The sequence below is a fragment of the Peromyscus eremicus genome, chromosome 6 (assembly GCF_949786415.1).
Source record: "Peromyscus eremicus chromosome 6, PerEre_H2_v1, whole genome shotgun sequence".
NCBI lineage: Eukaryota > Metazoa > Chordata > Mammalia > Rodentia > Cricetidae > Peromyscus > Peromyscus eremicus.
In genome coordinates this window covers 91,412,005-91,435,088 of record NC_081421.1, presented here as the reverse complement: position 1 = coordinate 91,435,088, position 23,084 = coordinate 91,412,005, and the positions used below count along the sequence as shown (strand labels likewise).

General features: G+C 34.1%; 1 protein-coding gene across 4 annotated transcripts in view; it reads left to right on the top strand.

The window, feature by feature from the left end:
• Positions 1-22,218, top strand: part of Ptbp2 (polypyrimidine tract binding protein 2) — a 64,334-nt gene extending 42,116 nt beyond the window's left edge. Inside the window, exons 8-14 of one of the 4 annotated variants that reach the window (XM_059266165.1) lie at positions 1,906-2,101; positions 15,168-15,322; positions 16,753-16,786; positions 17,206-17,298; positions 20,218-20,434; positions 20,532-20,609; positions 20,743-22,218. In XM_059266165.1, coding sequence (XP_059122148.1) covers positions 1,906-2,101; positions 15,168-15,322; positions 16,753-16,786; positions 17,206-17,298; positions 20,218-20,434; positions 20,532-20,609; positions 20,743-20,872 — 903 coding nt within the window. In that variant the 3' untranslated portion in view covers positions 20,873-22,218. Of the gene's footprint in view, positions 1-1,905; positions 2,102-15,167; positions 15,323-16,752; positions 16,787-17,205; positions 17,299-20,217; positions 20,435-20,531; positions 20,610-20,739 lie in introns of all 4 variants that reach the window. The other 3 variants (XM_059266164.1, XM_059266167.1, XM_059266166.1) reach the window with 3 other exon arrangements.
• The last annotated feature ends 866 nt before the right edge of the window (positions 22,219-23,084 follow it).

Below are 23,084 nucleotides of genomic sequence, written 5' to 3'. Positions count from 1 at the left end.
TTTGCTCAAGCCAGATCATTGCATTCCTGAAGGCTGCACCACAGGACGGGTTTGTGTATCACTTCTTTCTTGGGTTGTAAATTCAGCTTGAAATGAAGCTTGCATAATTTTTTTAATATGAATTTTCTTCCTCTCTTACTTATAGTCACTTTACTTTGGGCAGTTTTTGATTCCTTTTTTGCTCTCCTTTGTTGTCCACAATTATAATTTAAATTTTGCCTGGGTGTTTCTTCAGCTCTTACCAGTCTATGTGTAACTGTGTATCTTTCACCTGCTTACAGATATTTTCTAAAAATTAAAATTGAGAATATCAAAAGTTTCTGCAGGGTATTGAAACAATTGCTACATTGATTGTGGATAATTTAGAACTCTACCTTAATATTGCTTTAATTTAAAATAATGCTTCTAAAATCATTAGATTTGTAGATTTGGTAATTTATGTCAGTACTGTTAGCATTAACCTAGGGATGGTGATTCAAGCCATCTCTTCTCTTGACATTTTCTCTTTAATAATAATCAAATAGTTACAGTGCTCTCTGATAATATTTAAATGTTTACCTAAGAGTAAAATTTGGCTACTCATCTACTAGTAGACATTTGCAACACTGATATTAACAATGCCATTCAGACTGCATAGAAATCACAAATTCTGTCACCTGGCTCACATTCTCCCTACAGTAATGCCTTTACTGTAAACGAATACCTATTTTTAATGTGTTATTTGCCTCCACAGGAGGATGTTGGATTATTTTACATTCAATTGTTGATAAAGTTGATATATTTGGTGTCTACTTTTATGTGGTATAGACTATTTTATGTGATTGATTTGCTTGATCCAAATGTAATTTGTCATAATGTGTATGAAATACCTTTAAGTTAGTTTTCACCAGCCCTGTGAACTTCTGATGATGAATTTTTTGCTGCTTTTCAGATCAGTAGTCGTAAAATTTTTGTAGATTGAGGAGAAAGGATTATTTTCCAGAGAGTGAGAATATTTTAATGTTTCGAATGAATTCCAAACTTTATATACTTTATACACCTCACCAACTATAGAAGTTTACTTTTTCCATTAATAAGACATTTTCATTCTTTTAATGAAATTAACTCACTGTTCCCATTTATAGTTTGTTTCTATATTACATCTTATTAGACTTGATTGATATACAACAGCAATAAATCATAATAATAATAGTAATAATTCATGATAAACTTTCATGTGTCATCCTTTATTTAATCCTAGCAATAAACTTGTAAGAAAGCTTGGTGGCCCTTATCATTTCTGTTTTCTGTATTACTATACTGATACTCAGGGTTAAATAGTGGTTTTAGCGGTGATATAATTAAGTCTAGGCTTTTAACTCTAGACATGATGCTCTTTTTATTCCAGAATTTCCTGTAATGACATTGGCTTTTCTAGTTTCATCAAGATATTCTAATTCAGGTCAAACAGTTCATCTTATGGAAGTTCTTATTTTTACTTTATTTCATGGGAATTGTTACAAATCTTGGGGCTGCATTTATTTGGTATGAGGCAACTTCGTAAAGTGTGGCATTTGGTTGTAATTGTATCAGTTCATATTAATGTCATCCTGAATGAAATGTGTGTATAATATATTGTTCAAATGAGTAAATACTATTAGGGCTGACTGTGTGACTATTACCAGTTTTTTTTTAAGCAGTTTTTTATTTTATTATTAGAGATTGCTAATAAATAAATGATAATAAAAAAAAATAATTGATGATGAAATGTTATATTTTAGAGTTTCCTACTTAATGAAGGCAGTGAATGATAGAAACTAACACACTTAGAAGTAGCATGGCTTGATATATGAAATTTTAATCCTTTTCCTGTTTTTGCTAATTATCAAATTGCAAATGGCTGATACATTTTATTCACTTTCACAGGCCCTAGATGGTCAAAATATTTATAATGCTTGCTGTACCCTAAGGATTGATTTTTCCAAACTTGTGAATTTGAATGTAAAATACAACAATGATAAAAGTAGGGATTATACTCGACCTGATCTTCCATCTGGAGATGGCCAGCCTGCATTAGACCCAGCTATTGCTGCAGCATTTGCCAAGGAGACATCCCTTTTAGGTATGATTTTTACTGTCTTTACCACCTTTCTTCCATTGTTCGGTGGGAAAGTACCTGTTAAACTGCTGTAAGTATAATTAATGTTATATATTAAACCTTAACAAATTATGTTCATATTTTATGAGTTTTGTTTTTGTCTGTTCAGAAGGTTATATGAGTTCTGTTACAAGGAAGCCTTTAACTTGCTAAGTATAATTAAAAGTGTATTCATTTTATCCCCTTTTTATCACCTCATTTTGTCCTCATGCAACTCTAAGAAAGACTGGCATGAAAAAGAATGTTAAGTTTATTAAAATATATATGTTTCAGATTTGCTGTCTAAGCCTAAGGCCTTTATGCCTACTTCTTAGGGTTGATCTGATTGTTTTAGCAGTGTGCAGAAACAATAAAGTATTAACATGGGTAAAGTAAGAATGTGGGCACATGGAGTTTTTAAAAGCATATTGTATTATAAATCTTGAAAAATTATAATTGAGGATTTTTCCATAAAATGTGTATTGTTCTTTCTTTAGACTTTGTTATGGATTTGTGTTACTTATGTAAAAATACAGTGTAAAGATAAGCAGCTAGTAGTTGATGGACTGAAGATTGGAGAAAAATTTGTAAGTTAGAATAAGCAAACTGATTTATGTGTCAGAATTTAATAGTTTTCTTGAATTTGGTGTGTTTTGAAGATTTTTATTTTGGTATTTGTAGTATTACCTTTTTTATTTATGTGTGATTATTTTTTCTGTATGTATGTTTGTATACCATATGTGTGCAATGTCTGTAAAGGGCATCAGATACTCTGGAACTGGAGTTTACAGACAGTTAGTTGTTAGCTCCCATGTGAATTCTAAGAGCTGAACCCAGGTCCTCTGCAAGAGCAACAAGTGCTCCTAACCACTGAGCCATCTCTTCCCCCACTAATACTATCTTTAATTCAGGATTACTATCTAGAGAGAATCTAAGATTGAGAAAGTAGATCTTAAAATTTTAGTCTATGTCCATCATTTTAAAAAACATGTTAAAATACTTACTATAGATATGTAACTACCACGTCCACTTGCAAATATGTAAAATATTGGTATGTGTGTGAAATGAGTCTAATATTTATTGTTATTTGAAGTCAGTTCTAATGACCACAAAAAAACTGACCCGTTATTTGGTGTCTCTAGCAGAACCATTGCTGCTTATTGTGATTGAATAGTAGATAGCTTTAGGTTGCTGGCAATGTTCCTTACAGAATCTTATTTGCTGTGTGGGTCTGGTTAAAGCCTTATTAATTCATAGTTTAGTGACAAAGTCAAAATTGAGACCATAATAAATGATAGCTTTTGCTTTTAACTCTTTATTTGACAGAACTTGTACAAAAGAAGAAAAAGGACCTGTAATTGAGAAGCTTGTGGGTCTTAGGCATTCTTCTGAGTACTTGACAGGTATATTAGTGAAACCATAAATAGCGAGATAAAGTAGGTAGGGTGTAAAGATTTTATAGTCTCTAAGAAAGTTAAAAAATCATTTACTATTTCTTAAAGAAAAAAATTGAGGGTAAAATACTAAAAGATTTCCATTAAAACGTTTATATATAACATGATAGGATTCTGAGAAGCTGTGTGTGTGTGTGTGTGTGTGTGTGTGTGTGTGTGTGTATCTCCTGAGTAGAGGCATATTTTGAAGTCATCTGGAATTTTCTGTGGAATGTACAACTCGTATAACTTTTTGTGGTGATCTTAAGGCTTTGGTGAAAAAAGTTTTTTTTCACACACAAATCTTTCATACAATGAACTGAGGATCTGACTCAGTTGGTAAAGTGCTTTCTCTGTTGGCATGAGGTACTAAGCATGAATCCCAAGTACCTTGGTAAGAAGCCTTCACAATGATGGCCATTTGTAACTGCAGGGTTAGAGTTGAGAGGGGCGGGAAGAGATGAGAGGATCCCTGGAGCTCATTAGCCAGGTGAGTTCCTGGTTAGATGTGAGGAATTAAGCTTGCTTTACATGTTCTGTCATCTTTACTTGTTTTAATTGTTCTGCATTTGTAAGTGGGCTTTTGACTTTAACTGTCCTCAAATGGTTTTAAAAGTAGGTGAATGTAACTTTCAAAACTCCAGTAATAGACTGTAAGCTGTGATACTCATAAAAGATAACATTCATGTATTTTGTTCTGTCTGCTGTTATGTACATTTCTGGTACAAAATTAAAACCATTTTACCTTTTGTGTTTTAGTGTAATTGCCATTTAACTTTGAACTTTTAAGTAGAAATAATAATTTTAATAATTTATTACAATGGCTATATATATATATATAATCTTTTTTTTTTAAATGCTGCAGTACATTGAATCTTTGAAAGTAGACATTAAAGTATATTAAAAATGTTACCTTAAATTATTTCCTAAGACTATATTCCTAGAACTATTGCTAAAAACATTTAAGACTATTGATAGTTTTAAGGTTTCTTCCTGGAAGATACCTTAGTTATGATAAGTTAAGTAGTTATGATGTCCTCATAAAAAGACGTCCTTCACAACCATTGCACAGTATTTTTATAATTTTTTATTCATGTCATAATTTACCTTGGCATAATTCTGATGGTAAATATTACTTTATTTTTAAAGCTTGGTTTACTGTTTCTCTTTATGCGAATCCTAAAATTACTAAGTAAGCTTATTTCAAAATTCAAAATTACTGGTTTGCTTCATTACACCTGGTTTCATGTCTTTACCATCTAAAAGTCTCCGGATGACTGAAAAATTATAAACACCAAGTATTTAAAAATGGCAAACTAGTTTACAATGATTGAGACAGTCCCATAGTAAATTAGTATATATTAATATATGCTTTGAAGTACAGCTTTTTCTATTGTTGCTTTTGAATGGGTCATTCACATGGTAATATTTTACAATTTGCATTTATATTTCAATCATTGTCTTACAATGAATCCTGCATTTCTGTAATCATATCAGTAGTGATCACCATGGGTTTTTTTTTTCTATTGTGTTTTAAATGAAAGTATTGATATCACAAGTCAATCTCGCTAACACCACAATATCCCAAAATGTTCTTAACGAAACAATATATCTGTACCACATCAAGAATTATCTGGTTAATTTAATAGAAACAAGGGTCTCACTATGTAGCACAGACTGCCCTCAAACTCAAAATGTTTTGTTCTTCAGCCTCCTTTATGCCTCTGTCACCCAAACAGGCAGTGGATTTTCGTTCTTCTTTTTTAATTTTTTTTTTATTGAGAATAGATTTGTTTTTCTCACATAATACATCCTGATTATTTTTTCTTCTCCCTTTACTTTATCCCAGTTCCCTCTACCCCAATCCAGATCCACTCCCTTTCTGTCTCTCAGTAGAAAGCAAACAGGCTTTTTAAGGGATAATAATAAAGTAAAATATAAGATAAAACAAAAACCAACAAATCAGCATAGGACAAAACAAACAGAAAGAGCTTAAAAAAAAAAGGCATGCAAAAAAAAAAAACCCAAAAAACAGAGATAGACACAGGAATTCACTCAGGAATCCTATAAAAACACAAAACTGAAAACCATAACAAAGGACATGTAGTATAATAAAAGAAATAAATAAAATAAAGTAAAAAATAAAAGTGAAAATTAAAAGAAAAAACAAGAGAAAAAAATGCCTTGAAGTGACATTATAAAACAAGGAACTGGAGATACTGTTGTTCGTTTTGGCTGTGTACTGCTGAGCACAAGGCTACCCTTATGAGTAGTTTCCCTAGTAAGACTCCCTTGGAGAAAACTAATTTTCATTTGCAAGAAGTTACCTATTGGAGATTGCTTCTGGGTTAGGGATAGGAGCATGTACAGGGCATGTGTTCACATTTACTTTTAGTTCTAGAACCCCATCTGGTTTAGACTCGTGCCGACGCTGTGCATGCTACCTTGTTTTATGTGTGCTGATCCTTCCAGTTTAGAAGGCCTTCCTTCCTTGGTATCCTTCTTCCCCTCTGGCTCTTAACACTTTCCACAAACCTTCTGAGTTTCCTGAGCCTTGAGTGGTGAGGGATTTGATTGAGGCATCCCTTTTATGGCTGAATGTTCTGAGGTCTCTCACTCTGCGTATTGTCTGGCTTGTAGGTCTCTGTATTTGTTTACATATATCAGGCAACAGTTTCTTAATATGACCAAATATCTAACCTACCTTAATTTTTTTTTTTTTATTTTTTAAAGGGTATTTACTTATGTTTGGTATTTTTAGGCAGAGTCTTATTATGTAGCTCAGGCTGAATTGCTCTGCCAGTCCCTTCATTTAAAAAAAAAGTTTTTTTAAGGGTAGCTTTGTACAGAACAGGATCCTGAAAAAGATACTAGTGTTGGTTGTTGTTTCTGTCTCATAACTCCTTTTCCTACCGTGGAGGTCCTTTCTCTCCTTTGCACCAACTTCACTTTCGTTGACTTGATAAAGAAGCCTTAAATTAAGGTTTAAGAAGTTTCTAGTTTTACGTTACTCTGATTATTTCCTTGTAGTATCATATTTGTTTCTCTCTTCTCTGTATTTGGGCTTACATATCTCTAAAGAAGACATGTACCATGGGTTCTTCCATGTTTACTGATTTAGTTATACTGGAGATTGATTGTGACTCACGTGGTCACATGAAGCCTTGATTCTTTTTTTCTGCTGATGATCTAGTAATGTCTTTCATTAGAGTGAGAGGTTATAAAGATTGCCCTCTTTTCGCATACTCTTTTCATTAGTTAGTAAAAACTAGATTTGTTTTTTTCCTTAATAAGCTAGACTTTTACCTTGTATAATAGAGTGTGTTCTGGTTTTCCTTTCACTTACTTTTGGGGCTGAAGGCAGTACTAGAGATTAAACTCAAAACCTCACTCCTTATTAGGCATATGCTATATCACTCAGCTCTAGACCTCTTCAGGCAATAATTCCTTACTTTCTTTGCTAAAGATAACAGTTGCTAGACACAGCATTTGCTGTAAATAGTTATGTTCTTACATCAATTTAAGAATGGGTATAAGTGCCGGGCGGTGGTGGTGCACGCCTTTAATCCCAGCACTCGGGAGGCAGGGCCAGGCAGATCTCTGTGAGTTTGAGACCAGCCTAGTCTACCGAGCAAGATCCAAGATAGGCACCAAAACTACACAGAGAAACCCTGTTTAAAAAAAAAGAATGGGTATAAGCACTAATTCTTGCCAAGTTTATGAATTGGTTTTTAAAAAATAGCATCTCTCTTATTGTGAATTTTGAGAACAAAAAGACCCGGATGTGACTTTGAGCTAGTAAAGTGATAAAAGTTGGTAATGTTTCGACCTTGTGGTGCTAGATTGTAAAGTTGTCCTCCTAGCCGGTTCAGTTGAGTTTCATTTCATTATCCATTTTGAGTTACTTTTGTATGAGGAATGAGGCTCAGGACAGTTCGTTGTTGTTTTTCAGCTAGCAGATTCTCCAAGTCCAACCAAGACTGAATGTCTATTGAATCATATTTGTTCTTTTTCAGATAATAATTCGAAATACTGTTTGGATTTATTTTCTCTGTGTGTATGTGTGTGTGGTTCATTCATACTTCCATATTTTTGTCGATACCAGACTGCTTTGGTCCTTCTAGTTCTGTATTAGGTATTAATATAAAAAGCTTTCCATCATTTTGTCATTTTCTTTTTCAAGAGTATCTTGGCTGTTTTAGTACCTTTCTGTCAGTCTTCTGTTTTCAAAAAGCATTTCCTGAAATTACATTTGCCAAATGGTTTGCTTTTTTGTGATTCTGTAACACATGCAGAAAAATGTAAACAACTGTTCTGAGACATTATGTTATACGTGTTGTATTACATATTTTATAACAGCACCGGGAAGGAAAACTGCAAATGCAGACAGTAGCAAATGAGCGTTGTAGCAGTGAGTAATCGGGCTGTTCTCATCATTTCCAGAATATATGTGCTAGTACTGTGCTTTCATTTGTGTGTGTGTGTGTGTGTGTGTGTGTGTGTGTGTGTGTGTGTGTTAGTTTGTTCGGGGTTGTGGAGTCCTGCTGCTTCCAAAGTGTCTTCCTGAACCTTTACTAGAACCAGTGCTTAGAAAGACGGAAATGCTGCTTGTTAGTTTTGTGAGTAAGTAAGGCTCCTTTCAAGTAATTAAGACAGTGCTGGAATTAAGTACCTTTCTAAAAAGAAGTGCCAGTGAAAAGAGTTGTAGACACGTGGATCTTAGGTATAGGTATAAGAATTAGCACTCTCTGTCCTGTCTCTCATTATTTAATTACTGTTTTAAATTTTGACTCCACTGTTACATACCTAAATATCCTTTTGGTGATAGTTTCTACCTGCAGAATAACTAGAAAAATATCAGTTTAAAAAATAATGGCTTAAGATTCCACCTCTATTTAAAGTTCTTCATGTCATTTTTTTGTGGCAGAAACATATGAAATAGAACTACTTAGTGTTTCAGTCAGCAGTGGACTCATCTCATGAGGATGTTCCTATAAGATTATAATGTAGCTAAGAAATTCTACTGTCTAGTAATATTGTATGTTACACAGTGCATTATCAAACAGTTGTGCTGCCCACTGTATAAAGTACAGTAGGTGTAGTAGTTAATGTGAAGTATACAGTACTTGATAATGATGGTGAATGGCTTCCTGCCTCATATAGTTGTCATAGCTTTTAAACATTATTTTAGAAAAGACTCCAGTTACTAACAAAACTTACTATAAGATAATATGTCATGTTATTCCAGCAGCAGTCTTAATGCACCTCCTGTTTGTGAGTATGTTTGCGAAAAGATGATCTTAGAAAATGATGTGGAGTCTTGGTTTATTAACCTGTCTTCTGTTTTACTGTAGTTGAATTTTAAAATTCTTAATGTTTAAGTCTTAACTCTTTTAGAAATGAGATTGGGGGACAACTGTGGTGACTTGAGTAGGTAATCCCAGGAATCCAGACTAGCCTTAATTCCAGGACAGTGCACGCTATGGCTAGAAAAGATCGTTAAAATGAAACCAGGCTACAGACATAATTTTAAATTCCCCATGGTCATGAACACCTAAATCCTACTTGGGATTCTGAGGCAGGAGTGTCATGAGTTTCAGGAACTGTCTGGACAGCAAATGAGACCTTGTCTCACCAGAAAAGCAAAATAGAAATTTTGTATTTTTAAAAGTTGACAGCTACAGATGATAATACGTAATATATAGAAAAAGTTTCAAAATATGCAGTTGAAGATGACAGGTCACTGCCCATGTTATAAAGTCTTCCAGCAGCTTGAGGTGAAGATTATGCAGGGGAGTTTCACCAACTAGAAAACACAATTAGATTCTTGATTTTGAGCATTTTTTTTTTCGTATTACTGTGAACAGAAGAATAAGGTTTCTGATCTTACAGATTTTGTGTTCAAGTGGGAGGAGGTTTAACAAGAATAGTTATAATTAGAGGAAAACAAACATACATAGTGTGGTTTTGAATACACTGAAATGAGTGATTCTTCCAAAGAAGAATTGTGAGGGGTTTGTGAGCCAAGGACATAGTGTAAAAAAAATACACTATAAAGCCTGTGCAGAACTTGTAAGGGGCAAATATTTTGAATGGCATATAGAATAATTGGGAAAATATGAATGAAAAGGTGCCACAAAAGTTTACAGAGCAAGATCTTAGGAATTACGTTACCTGTGAAATGTGAATTTTATACAGGAATTATTAGCCTCTTAGCATCAAAAGAGATAAGTTTCTAAGTATTCTGTAACTATCTCATAAAGATAATAAGATATAATTAACCAAAATAATTGGTTAAGAACCTTTGTTGTGAAGGATCTATCAGTTGTCGGAACAGTTGAATAAAGATGATCAGTTTAGTTTTAAACTGGTTCCAGGGGATGTTTGGGATCTAAAAACAAGAGTACTTAAAGGCTTCTAGTCTTAAAAGAGTCTAAAATAGCATGAGATGAAGAAATGTGGGGAAAGTAAAGCATTCTATTTTAATGATAATTACTTAACAAAGAATGAAATGTGAAGATCTCTATCAGACAATAGGAAATTTAGTGTAGAATTTTGTTTGTTTTGAGACAAGGTCTCACTGTGTAACCCAGGCAGGCTTAGAATTTACTTTATAAAGTAGGCTGGCTTCCAATGCCCAAAGATCCATCTGCCTCTGTCTTCCAAGTGCTGGGATTAAAAGCATGCACCACCATGCCTAGTCTAATCTGATATTTTGAGTTTTAGTCTAAATTTTGGCAAGTGTTAGGGAGTTGAGTTTTAGAAGCCAGAGATTAAAACTTAAAACTTCACTTACAGTTTTCAAAATATAAGAGAACAAAATTAAATTGTTGAATTAAATTTTGGAAGTATACATTCATATTGTGTATCAAAATGAGATTGAGGCTGGGGAAATAGTTCATTGGTAGAGTTGCTTGCTTACTAAGTACAAGGCCCTGGTTTCAACACCCAGTACTCAAAATGAAACTTGATGGCTGTAACAGTTAGGATTAAAAGTTGAAATGGCTCCTCAATGCATAGGAGCCATAAGATTATTCACAAAAGCAAGAACAATCAGTTAATACTCAGAAGAGGAGAAATGGCAGGATCAGTAAAGCATTACCCGAGGGGAATGTTTGCAGTGTGGCAGAATTCATATGGATTTGAAGTCTAGCATTCCTACATTGAAAATGTGACGTAGCTTTACTGTCTGGCTTGTTTTTTTTGCAATGAACATAACAGTAATAATCCCTGTCATCTAAGGTTGTTTGGAGAATTAAATTCAATGATGCATATGAAGGATTTTACCCAGTGCATAGCATGTAACAAATGTCTGTTACATATTGGCTGGTATTTGTTTTTCAGGCTAAAATTACAGAATTAGTTATAGATTGGACCAAGAAATAATGAAAATATTGAGGTTTAGAAAATACACCTTTTTAATAGGACTATTATGAGACCTAGAACGAATTTATCATGTTTATACAGAAAGTTAGGGCCAAAACTGACAGTAGCTAGTAATAGGTTGTATGTTGTTTCAACCAAAGTTTGTGTGTTGGAGACTTAATCAACCCCTTTGTGGCAGTATTAAGAGGTGTTTAAACCTTTTAAGTGGAGTCTAGTAAGAGGTTCTTGGGTGATTTCCTGTGAAAGAATTGTTTTAGTGGTTCTTGAGAAAAGGTTTCCGAAAAATGGGACTGGTGCCTCTTACTTACCTCCCCATGTGGTTTCTTTACACATGTACCTAAAGGAGCTCTTACCATGTGGGACTGCCTAAAAGCTAAATCAACTTTCAAAGTCAGTATGTAGTTTCAAGTACTTTGTTACAGTAATGGAAGATGTATTAATGCTCTTAGCTAGAGTTTGTAAGTCATTAAAGTTACAGTTTATCTTTCTAAATGTTAAAACTTATGGATGTGATGTATTATTTTTTACAAAGGAGCAATTATCTTGTAAAATAATTGAGTTGATATTTATGTAGACATTGCAGTTTTATTGATAAAGATAATTCATTGTGAAACATTTTTTAGGTTTTCTTATAGCCACAAGTACTTAGGTGAAATCTAAAAAAATTCTATGTTGATCAAAGTTAAATTCTCAGAGAAGAGTATTTGGGAAAAAAAGCTGAAGTCCGTCCACAGAGGCTTTAAAGAGCTTAAGCCATGCCTCTGGTTTAGAAGTAAAGGTAGTTTTCCGGTAACCAACCTCGGGGAAGAAGTTATAGAGGAGAAAAGCATAGCATGTTATTAAGGGGAAGTAGTGGTTGCCACAGCTCCTAAAGCACTGGTTCCATATAGCAGATTGCTCATGACATAATCATCTAGGTCCTTTGACATAATTTGACTCACCTGCTTTATAGCTTGGTAGCTGAGGAGTAGTAATAATAAATAGATTGTGAATTATCATTTAAGTAGGTAGAAATACTACTGGGGTCCTCAAAGCTTACATTTTACCGTTTTGGTGATATTTTCATTACCTCCTTCCTTACTAAGAGGAAGTAAATTGCTTCTGTTTTGAACTCCAACTTTTCTTTTATGAAAGTTGGGTGTCTCTATTAAAGGATAATATTTATTAAAATGTAGATTAGACTATTTAACCTGCCTCTTGAATCTATAACAATTAATGTTTGCCTTTTAATTCTCAATTATTTTAGGTTCATTTAAATAATTCTTTTAGTTTAATGATATTTCATAATCTAAAGCTTTATCTAAATATTTTTTTTATTTTTTTTGTTATTTTTTTTTTTAAATCTAAATATTTTACCACCAAGTTTGTTCCCTGATAAAACCCAGATTTAAAAACCTGGAGAATTTTTTTGAACTATTATGTTTAAATATTTAGAGTTTTGAATAAATTTTAATTAGTTTTAAATTTTTGATAATTTTGTTAGATTATTGAATAATTGTCACAGTAGAAACGTATCTTAAAAGAAGCTTTCTTCCCCCAAAAGCCAAGTGGTAAGTATATTTAGATAGAAAATTTAAATAGATCTTGTTTATATTTTAAGGATAATTTGTTTTGAGATGTCAGCAGGAAAATGAGTAGGAAGTGATTTTGACTGACTGAGTAGTAATTTTAACACAGACCCTGGTATCCTTTTCAGATGTCACTACAGCACGTCTTCTCTTTGTCTTTCAAATTCCTTAGTATTTTCTTACGTAAAGTGTACTGTTTACAAAATGTTCCCGAAGATTGTAGGCCATCTTCTAATGCCTGTTGGTGTCCACAAAATCCAAATTTCTGACATTAATACTAAAATAGGCTTTGCCTTTTTGATTTTTCTTACTGGTATGTTTAGGGTTTTTGTTTTCTATATCACCTTTAAGGCTAATAGAGGCATAATTGTATGTTCTTACTTTTAATTTTATTATAGCAAATGTCAGTGGATATAATTCAGGTAAATACTTACATAAACAAAAGCTTGTTTTCCTCAGTAATTTTTAAGTGTAAGGGGGGACATGAAACCAAAAGGTTGCAAAATTCCTTTAGCTTAGGTACAAAGCTCAAGAGAACTCCGATGTTTAACAGAAGATGCTGATCAAGAGACTGGATGTTCAGAGAAAATAGTGTTTGGGGATTCTTGAGATTGTTTTCTTTTGTGTTAAGTTAGGGTTGGTTTTTCAGGAAAAGTTTTCTGGGTCAATGGCTTTGAGAGCCTTTTCTTGCCTGTTAGAATTGAAAGTAGCCCATAAATGAAGTCGACTTCATTTGTTATTGTGGGAAAGAACTTATCAAATAACTGTTTGAATTTTGAAGTCTTTATATAAAAATGTGAGGCTTAACGTGGAACATTTTTTTCCTATTGCACCCAGTTTATTGCAGTTGGTGGCTTTGTTTTTGTTTGTTTAATTTTGCCAGGATTAATTCTGAGTCTCATAAAGACCATGGAATTTAACAGCATTTTAAATTAGTTTTCCTTCCAAGAGGTAGCCAATTAAAGCCACTAAAACAAAGAAATGGTTTGACAATATAATTACTACATCTGGTATTTCCACTATTATTAAATAATTGTATTGTCAACCTAAGTTGAATGCTTTGTACATTCAGCCAAACTGCCTGAAAATGCTGGGTGGTTTCCTTGTGTTGTTGTTACTTTGTTTCTAATCATTCAGAGGTCACTTACCAAGAGAATGTAAGAAAAAAATTACTGAGTATGAATGTCTAGTTTATAAGTGTATATACGTCCCTTGACAAAAAATAAAATTACACTTTGAACATTAAATGGAAATAACCTGTGAGATGTGTTGAGAAGTATTGTATTTAATAAGTCAGGGCCAAGGAGCCTGCTTAGTGGGTAAAGTGCCTGTCAGTCAAGCCCAAGGAATGATCCCCAGAATGCATGTGGAAAAGCCTGGAGTGGCAGCACTCCTGTAAACCTAGAGCTAGGGGTCAAGGGTTGTGGAAGCTTTTCTGCCACCTAGCCTAGCTGAGTCTATGAGTTTCAGTTCAGAGAGACACTCACTAAAAACATAAAGCCAAAGAGCAATGCAAAACATTGGGCCTACACTCATGCGCACTTACATTATCAAGTAAATATACCACATACAAGAATGAGTAAAATGGATTAGTAGCTGATAAAAGATTGTGTCAGGATTACTAAACATGTGTGAAAGTACTTGGTCTTATGTTATTCTAGTCTTCTTATTTTTCTTTAAGCTAGAACATTCTGAAACAAAAAGTAACAACCAAGGAAAGTGGGCAAAAAGCTGTAAAATACACCCACCCAGAACAATCTTATAAATGAGAATCTTCATTCTAGTGATAGAGTACTCACAGAAAAGGAAGGAAAGCTGAATGAGGAAATTGGAAGGGGATGATTCATGTCAGAAGCTTAGGAATTTTGTCTTTAATGCTAGAAACTTGCAGTGAAAGGTCAGAGCAGTCTCTGTAAAGCTAAGAAACCTGCTAAGAAAGAATAAGGTCTCTGCCCCTGAAGGTAGCAGCATATAAGAGCACTACAAAGAGATGATTTACACAGCCACAGCCAAGAGCCATTTCTGAGCAAGTATGCTGCTGTACTGTTAAGCATTGTACTTAATGAGTAATAAATAATAGTAAATAAGAATTGAAGGGTTGAAAGTATTTGGGGTTTGTTGTGTTTCCATTTGAGTCTGAAATTGAGAAGGCAAACATTTGTGTGAATTGTTTAGGAGGATTTGTTTATAGGAGCTGAATTTTATAGAAAAACAATCTTGTTTATAGGAACTGAACTATATTTGTTAAGTGCTGAATGGATTCAAAATTAGGTTATGAAGGAGACAACACTTGTAGAAATGGGATGACGAGTACCATTGTCTTGAAGGTTTTCTTATATTTACCTCTCACTGTAAATCCTGGAATTGAAAATTTTACTCTTCATGCTTTGTTAGCTTTTCCATAGGGAAGATACAGGACTCATGTATGTAATATGCTAACATAATACAGGTATGTACCTTAGTTCAAATGATTAATGACTGTTGAAATCAGTTATTTTTTTATAATTGCTCCACACCAACAAAACATTTTTCTAAACATCATAAAAATTAACTTACAGGAACCATTTGGAACGGTCAGCCATAAGCCATGCAGCCATCGTGCTTAAATTGGTTTTGTAAACGACTTGTGTGTGTTTCGTAAAATATGCTTTATTTTAAAATTAGGGCTTCCTGTTGCAGCTGTTCCAGGAGCTCTCAGTCCTTTGGCTATTCCAAATGCTGCTGCAGCAGCTGCTGCAGCTGCTGCTGGCCGAGTGGGTATGCCTGGAGTCTCAGCTGGTGGCAATACAGTCCTGTTGGTTAGCAATTTAAATGAAGAGGTTAGTGAAATAATTTTTAATGCTTTTTCATCTCCATTTCATTTGTGGAAGTTTTCATATTTATTTCATTTTGCACTTGCCTTTCCTTTTATGTATATTCATTAGCCAAAATATCTTTTGTATTTCTGCTTCTGAATAAAACTTACGCACTTGTTTAGGTAGTACTGTTTTTTTAGACAGTCATATATCTTTATATATGTATATATATTTTAATATAGCTACCTATTTTTCCTAAGAAAAATATGGTGAAGTACCGTAGTCTGGCTTTTTATTTTTTTGTTGTTCTCAAAGGCAAATGTGGTCTAATTTTGCAAATGTATCAAGAAAACAGTTTTGCTCTTTGCCTTTTCTAATGATTTGCTTGTTCATTTCATGCTTATGTGTCATTGCATTTTTTTAATCTTATTTTGTGTGAACTACTCTAATACATTTTTCTTTGAAGGTTCTTCCAAAGATCTTGACGAGGCACTCTTCCAGTCTTTCTTAGTAATTTTTTCTTTGCAGTTTTTAGTCATTGTCTTCTACAAATATATTTCAACTTTACCCTGCTCCCTTCTTGTTAAATAAAGTTGCTGTTATTTTCTTCAGTTGTACATTTTATGTCTGGTATATTTTATTTTGATTGCTATGAAAGCTGGTATGAAATGTGGGACCCTCAGATGTATCAGTTTATGGTGTCTAATTTGAATATTTGTCTCATTTTTGATTGGCCTCTGTTAATAATGGATATGACCTAATTTTATCATTTAATACTGTTATCATTCACAGTTCTGCATGCTAAAGTGTTTGGATCAGAGTGCCTTTGTTTTAAGACTTGCCTGCATTTCATAACCAGCCATGCTTATGCAGTTAAAGTTCAAAGTTTAAAATTCCTATGCATGCATTCCTTCCCTATGTTGAGATGAAATGCTGTAATTTACTCTTTGATATAGATGTACTTTACCCATATTTGTCTTGGATGACTACATTTTGCTCAGTTTTTCTTGTACAGTACATAAACCAACCATTTTCTGACCAAATTCCTGCATTTCCTATGTACTGACCTATATTTTATTTTTTTTTGTTCCCCAATTCCTTATTTTTTTTCTTCTGCATTGCTGTTTCCCTTCCCCATTTCATCCTTTTCCCTGTGTGTTCACCTCCCCTTTCCTTGTCTTTCCCCAAATGCCCATTCCCTTCCCTGTCTTATCCTTTATTTTCCTTGTCCTTGTCTTCATTCCCTGTCTCCATTCCCTATGTTCATGCTTCTGTGCTTGAACAAATGTTCCTCGGACCAACTTGCCCCAATTAACCGCCTTGAACCATGATCCATGACCACCTCACCATTCTGCGGGAACCACCCTTCGTTATGGATGATCTGTTCATCTCCGCTCTTCCTCGACTCTTCTCTCTTCTTGTCTTACGCTGCTTGCTCTTCTCTCCTTCTAAAGATGGTTACGCCCCAAAGTCTGTTTACCCTCTTCGGTATGTTATTGTTAGCACTATACTTTTATTATTGATTTGATTTTTTGTTTCACCTTAATTCTTATTTGTAGCTAGCACTTTGGCTTAAAGTTGAATAGTAAATCTTTTGCTATTTTTCTTTGCTATTTAAAACTCTCCATAGACACAAAGTTTGTTTTAATGCATGCTGATTTATTTTGCATGGTTTTTAATTTAATATCATTCACATAGCTTTGAGGGTTTATCAAAAATTATTCTTTTCAAAATTCACTGTTCAAAATCTTGTTCTTCTTTATTCATTTGTGCAAATGGTGAGATTGAGTGAGTGATCATGTTGATGTCTGAGTGTTTCATTGATGTGTCAGAAATATAATCTTTAGATGACTTGCATATAAAATTAATTCCATTTCTGGATTACCTCTCTGTGACTCCACAAAAAGGTGTTTATGGAGATGTGCAGCGCGTGAAGATTTTGTACAATAAAAAAGACAGTGCTCTGATACAGATGGCTGATGGGAACCAGTCACAGCTCGGTAAGAGGAATATATATTCCAAATTTGTTTTAAGATTTCTATTCCTGATTATTTCCTGAATTAGAAAAGAATTGTTCATAAAGGTCATAAAACCCTGATTAATGTCCTTGTATTCTTCTAAAATCATTTATAGGTATTGATTCAATTTAGCAATGGAAAGGAAAATTCCTTAGAGATATTAAGTTTTACAAAACAAAAAATCTTCACCAATGGTTAGTTAAAAGGCATAAAATGTAGTTCAGTCACGTTACATCTCTATCCTTTTTCATACATGCTTCCATCTAGTATACTCAGCATTTAATAATCTATAATCTGCATCTCTATCACAAGGCTCTTAGCTTACAATTTAATTCATTAACATTCAAGAATGAGGCTACCTTATTCTGATTGCATTCACATTTTTTAATCTTTGAAATTTACCATTTTTGATGGGATTAATGTTTTTTGATGTTATACCCATCTGAAACTCTGTGAACTTAGCTCAGATGATAGAAAATTATCTGACTTTCTGATTTTAAAGTGACAGTATCTACAGGTGTTTTGGTCTATCATTTTCTTGGTTTGTGTGCATGTCTCTTTTCTGAGGTAACTCATTGCCATTATTTTGTTATCACTGAGTAGTTTTTGTGGTGTTTTTTGGTAGTTCTTCAGATCAAATCCAGAGATCTCGCATATACTAGGCAGGTCCTCTGAGCTATAGACCCGCCTCACTGCCTATTTTGTACAGTAACTTTTTGGGGAGTGAGGGTGTTTCAGGACAGGGTTTTTCTGCATAGCTCTGGCTGTCCTGGAACTCGCTCTGTAGACCCAGACTGGCCTTGAACTCACAGAGATCCTCCTGCCTCTGCCTCCCAAGTGCTGGGATTAAAGGCTTGTGCCACCACTGCCCAGCTACAGTAACTATTTTTGTATACAGCATTTGATAGTGTTCCTAGTGAACAAAAACATTCTCAAGTACTTCCTCTTCTTACCAGTATTTGAATTTAACATGGCTTTTATCTTCCTGTAAGTTGTGCCAAATTATCATATTGAGAATTGTCTGTAGTATAGTGATCAACAAATTTATTCTGAACAATTTTTGTTTTCAATTTACATGAAGACTTTAAACAAGTGGGTATTTTATTCTTTATTGTGCTTGGGTGCCACAACAAAATGCCCAAGTTATGGATGATAGAGTTCCAGATCCGGTGCTAACATAAATGGAAGACTGTCTTGTTGAGCTTGGAGACAGCCACCCTTACCTGTGCTAGTTATGCTTTTGCCCAGTATGAGCATATTGAATATATTCGCTTCTTTCTTTTTTGCTTCAACACAATATCTGACCAGAGAAACTTAAGGGAGAAAGGGTTTATTTTGGCTTACAGTTTGAAGGTGCAGTCTATCACAATGAGGTACTCACATCAGTAAGAACTTGAGGTCGCTGACCACATTGAATTCTTGGCCAGGAAGCAGAGAACAGTGAATGCTAGCTGGGGTTCAACTTGCTTTATATAGCCTTGACTGGTCTGGGATGCAAGCCCATGGCATGTTACTGTCCATAGTTATTGTCGGTCTTCCCAGCTGAATTCATCTTGATCAGTGCCTCTACCCTTTAATACAGTTCCTCATGCTGTGGTGATCCCCAACCATAACATTATTTTCGTTGCTACTTCATAACTGTAGTTTTGCTGCTGTTATGAATTGTAAATATCTAATATGCAACCCCAATGAAAAGGTCATTTGACCCCTAAAAGAGTCACAACCCACAGGTTGAGAACCACTGCATACCCACCCCTTCAGAAGCTTCTCTCCTAGGTGTTCTAGATTCTGTTGTGTTAAAGTTCAGTATTAACCATTGTGTTGCTGAACTTTCAATACAAAGTGAAGAACCTACTAAAAACAGCCTCCCTTCTAATACTAGGCAAGATCTCTTCTTTGAATGACATCCTGACAGGTACCTCAAGAAGCCCTTGTTGATGTCCTATTTTTTCAGTACTATGTGCTGTGTAGAGACAGTTGTTTAGTCTTTATGTGTATTACAATTTGAAGGGAGAAAATAATAAATGATTTGAATGAATTTTGGTGAATTTAAAGATATAGAGTACCCATAAAGAATATTTAGTGAGAACTGAACTTCTATAACATACGATAAAAAGGCCTTTTTGTAGAAGGGACTTCAAAAAATGATACAACAAAACTAAGAGAAAGTATCAGTATGCTTTCTAAGCAGAGAGCATATAATATTAAGGAATACAGTACTAAGGTGGGATTCCATAATAGCTTGGATAGTATCTTACTACTTGCTTCCCAGCACTCACATAATAGTTGGTGTTACATACCATCAATAAATATCTGCAAAGAAGCCAGAAGGTATATAAGGGGCAGACTGGGAAATGTAGCTATGTTAAAACATAAGCTTAGATTTTGGTCCTAGTTACTTGTACTAAGTAATGACCCAATCAGTTCATAATATGTGAAAGTCTTTTACTGCTCTGTGGATAGAGTGGGTGGGGGGAAATAGAAGAAGATTAAACAGAAAGGCACATGAAGAATTACGTTACCCAGATCTTTAAAAAATGACAGTGAGCAATGAGAAGTAGAGGGAACATAAATTTGCTAGGGAACTAGAAAAATCATCGCAAACTCTGCTGACTAGGAGATAGAACACAGTAGGAAGTAAGCAGCAGCAGGATGGGAATATTAGCAGTGACACAACCCAGTTTATCATCAGGGGTGTCATGGGAGACAGGTTTGTAGAGGTTTTTCATGTTCTGTGGAAGAACTACCTTGTCTAGTAGAAATGGTAAATGAAAGTTAAGTCTTAACTAACACCAACTCTTGTGCTAAATTCATTACTTATTTTAAATTGTAAGAAAATTCAGACTTTTCAAATTAGAAACACTACTTTCATATCTTAATAGACATTTTTTATTTTTCTAGCTATGAACCATCTTAATGGGCAGAAAATGTATGGAAAAATTATTCGTGTTACTCTCTCTAAACATCAGACTGTGCAACTACCTCGAGAGGGGCTTGATGATCAAGGGCTAACAAAAGATTTTGGTAATTCCCCATTGCACCGTTTTAAAAAACCTGGATCCAAAAATTTTCAAAACATTTTTCCTCCTTCTGCCACCCTTCACCTGTCTAATATCCCGTGAGTATTTCAGCTGATTTATTAATCTTGTTTAGCAAAGCATGAGATTTGTTATTGGTTTGTATTAATTTGTATTCTTTCTGCCTAATTTTTTTAGTCCTTCCGTAGCAGAAGAGGATCTGCGAACTCTATTTGCTAACACCGGGGGCACTGTGAAAGCATTTAAGTTTTTTCAGTAAGCAAGCTTCTTTGTCTTTACATTTGTGACTTGATAGAAACTGTAGTTTTTGTTTAACCTCAAATAGGTAAAAATCAAATATTTAAACTCTTCTTTTGAAGTATCTAATTTCATAATTTTGTTTCAGAAGAGATCACAAAATGGCTCTTCTTCAGATGGCGACAGTGGAGGAAGCTATTCAGGCTTTGATCGATCTTCATAATTATAACCTTGGTGAAAACCATCATCTGAGAGTGTCTTTCTCCAAGTCAACAATTTAAGGAAGAGAAGATGAAGATTGTGGGCAAATCACATTGTTTGGTGTCATCACCTATTGACTGTTCAGAAAAGTGGGGACCAGAGTTTGATTTTTTTCATGCTGTTATCATTCCTTGGTTATAAAATGAAATGGCATATGTAAAGGCAGAGTTACTAACTGCTATGTTTCATCTGTTCTATAGGGAAGCCATTTTATTGTCTGTTTAAATTTTTAGTTTAATTTTGCTTTCTTTCTTTTTTTTTTTCAACTTAGTTGACATACGTGCCTTACAAAGGAAAACTAGTGTTGCTGTTCTGCATTTACTAGGAAAAAAGAATTGGTTGTTTAGGGCACATCGTTATGTGGGAATTAAAATATGTTTAGGCAGGGGTGTGTCAAAAGGTTAAGTTTTTGTTTCTCCTGCTTGGAACTTATTTTGAATTATTGGCTTATCACATTTCTTTCTATTTAATCTAATAAGATACTTGATACTGAAAAAATAAAGCAGCATTTTTAGTTTCTACTATCTTAGGCTTTATTGCTTTTGAAAACATTGGCCTTTTGTATCTCACAAATCTGGTCTAGATTCAGTTATGAATGTAGGCATTAGTTAAAAATTAACAAGATGCAGAGTATTAATTTCTTAAGACAACAAGTGATTTCTGTAAGTTTGAGCCCTATGTGGAAAGCGTTGTGGAACCTTAACCTTTTTGTACACACTCTTGTGGGACGTATCATATAAATGTCAGCACTAAGTAATGTCTTGTTTGTGGCTGAATATTTTTCGTAGATGTTTTTGAAGTTGACATGACTTATGTGCATTTAAATATATATTGCCATCCTTAGTTTGTAATTAAGATTTGGAAAATGGTTGTGGATTTCTGAGCATGTGCAGACTGGTCTAGCTAGTTCAGGAACTGGTGCATGTATTTTTCAAGGACAAAGACAGTGTACTGCGAAAACTTGCAGGAAGATTAATTTTGTGGCAGTTTCCTAAAACTGACAACCAGGTGGGACCAAAGTTTATGTGCCTTTAGTCTTAATTTACCTTGCATTGTAATATTCAGTTTTAATAAATCTTCAAAATATTTTGTATTTAGGAATAGATCTGACTTTAATAAAAACATGGCTCAGAATCTACAGGTCAAATTTATTTGAACAGTTCTTGTCAATCTGAATTGTTGATTCTGTTAAATGACCAATCCTTTTTGAAATTGATGTACTTAGTTTCAAGATTCATAGATTCTGTTATCTATGTAGACAGAATGGTCATGTATATTTTCTATTAGTTGAGTTTTTACATCTTTAGAAATGTAAAATTCAGTATAGTTTGAAAGCGGCACAATTAAAAATTAATTTTCTAACAAAGTTGGGAGGTTTGATGGTTGTTTAATTTCATTTTGTGTGTACTCTGCTTACCTCTGTAGCATGCTCAATAAACACTTCTGTAGCTCTGTATTCACCTTTCTGTCTTTCTCTGCTGCCTTTTCTCTCTCTCCTTTGTTTTCACTCCACTGTGCTTCTGAATTCATGTTTACTCTCTGCCAGGGTGGGAAAGGAATAATAATATTACAATCCTATGGCTTTATACCATAAATAAATCTAGATGCTGTGAAAATGCACCAGCTGTTCCTTTTTTTAATGCAAAAGACGGTAACTGCTTTTTCAGGAGGACACATATTAAACATTTCCCACCCTGTTTATAATCTGCTTTAAAGACATAACTTCTACTGTAGCTTGTTAATTCTCTCTCTCTCTTTTGTTGTTGTTGTTGTTTTCCCGTAGATTTATGCACTAATAGATCTTTTGGATTTGCCATGCTCTCTTGCTGCAGTTTCATCTTTCATCTTTGTGTCTGCTCAAGATTTCCTACTAATTTTAGACTACCTTCTGAGCTACAGCAAAGGGCTCTGGTGTGACTGTGTTATATACAAATATTGGTATCGATTAACTTTGTAGCTACACATGTATATCTCAAAGTCACACAATGGAGACATTAAGAGGAGTTTTTAAAATGAAGGAGCATGTTTAAAAGTTTAGCTCTAATGCAAGAATTCACTCAGCTTCAAGAAATGCAGTAAGTAAAAATGATTATGTTTTAGAGTTAAGAATTGAAGTGTTTCTTGGAAGCCATGGGTGATCATTCATGTTTTTCCTTAAAGGGATGTGGCAGTACAGTGACAACATATAGGAACATCAGCTATGCCTTAATTCTGTTAGTTTACAACCAGCAT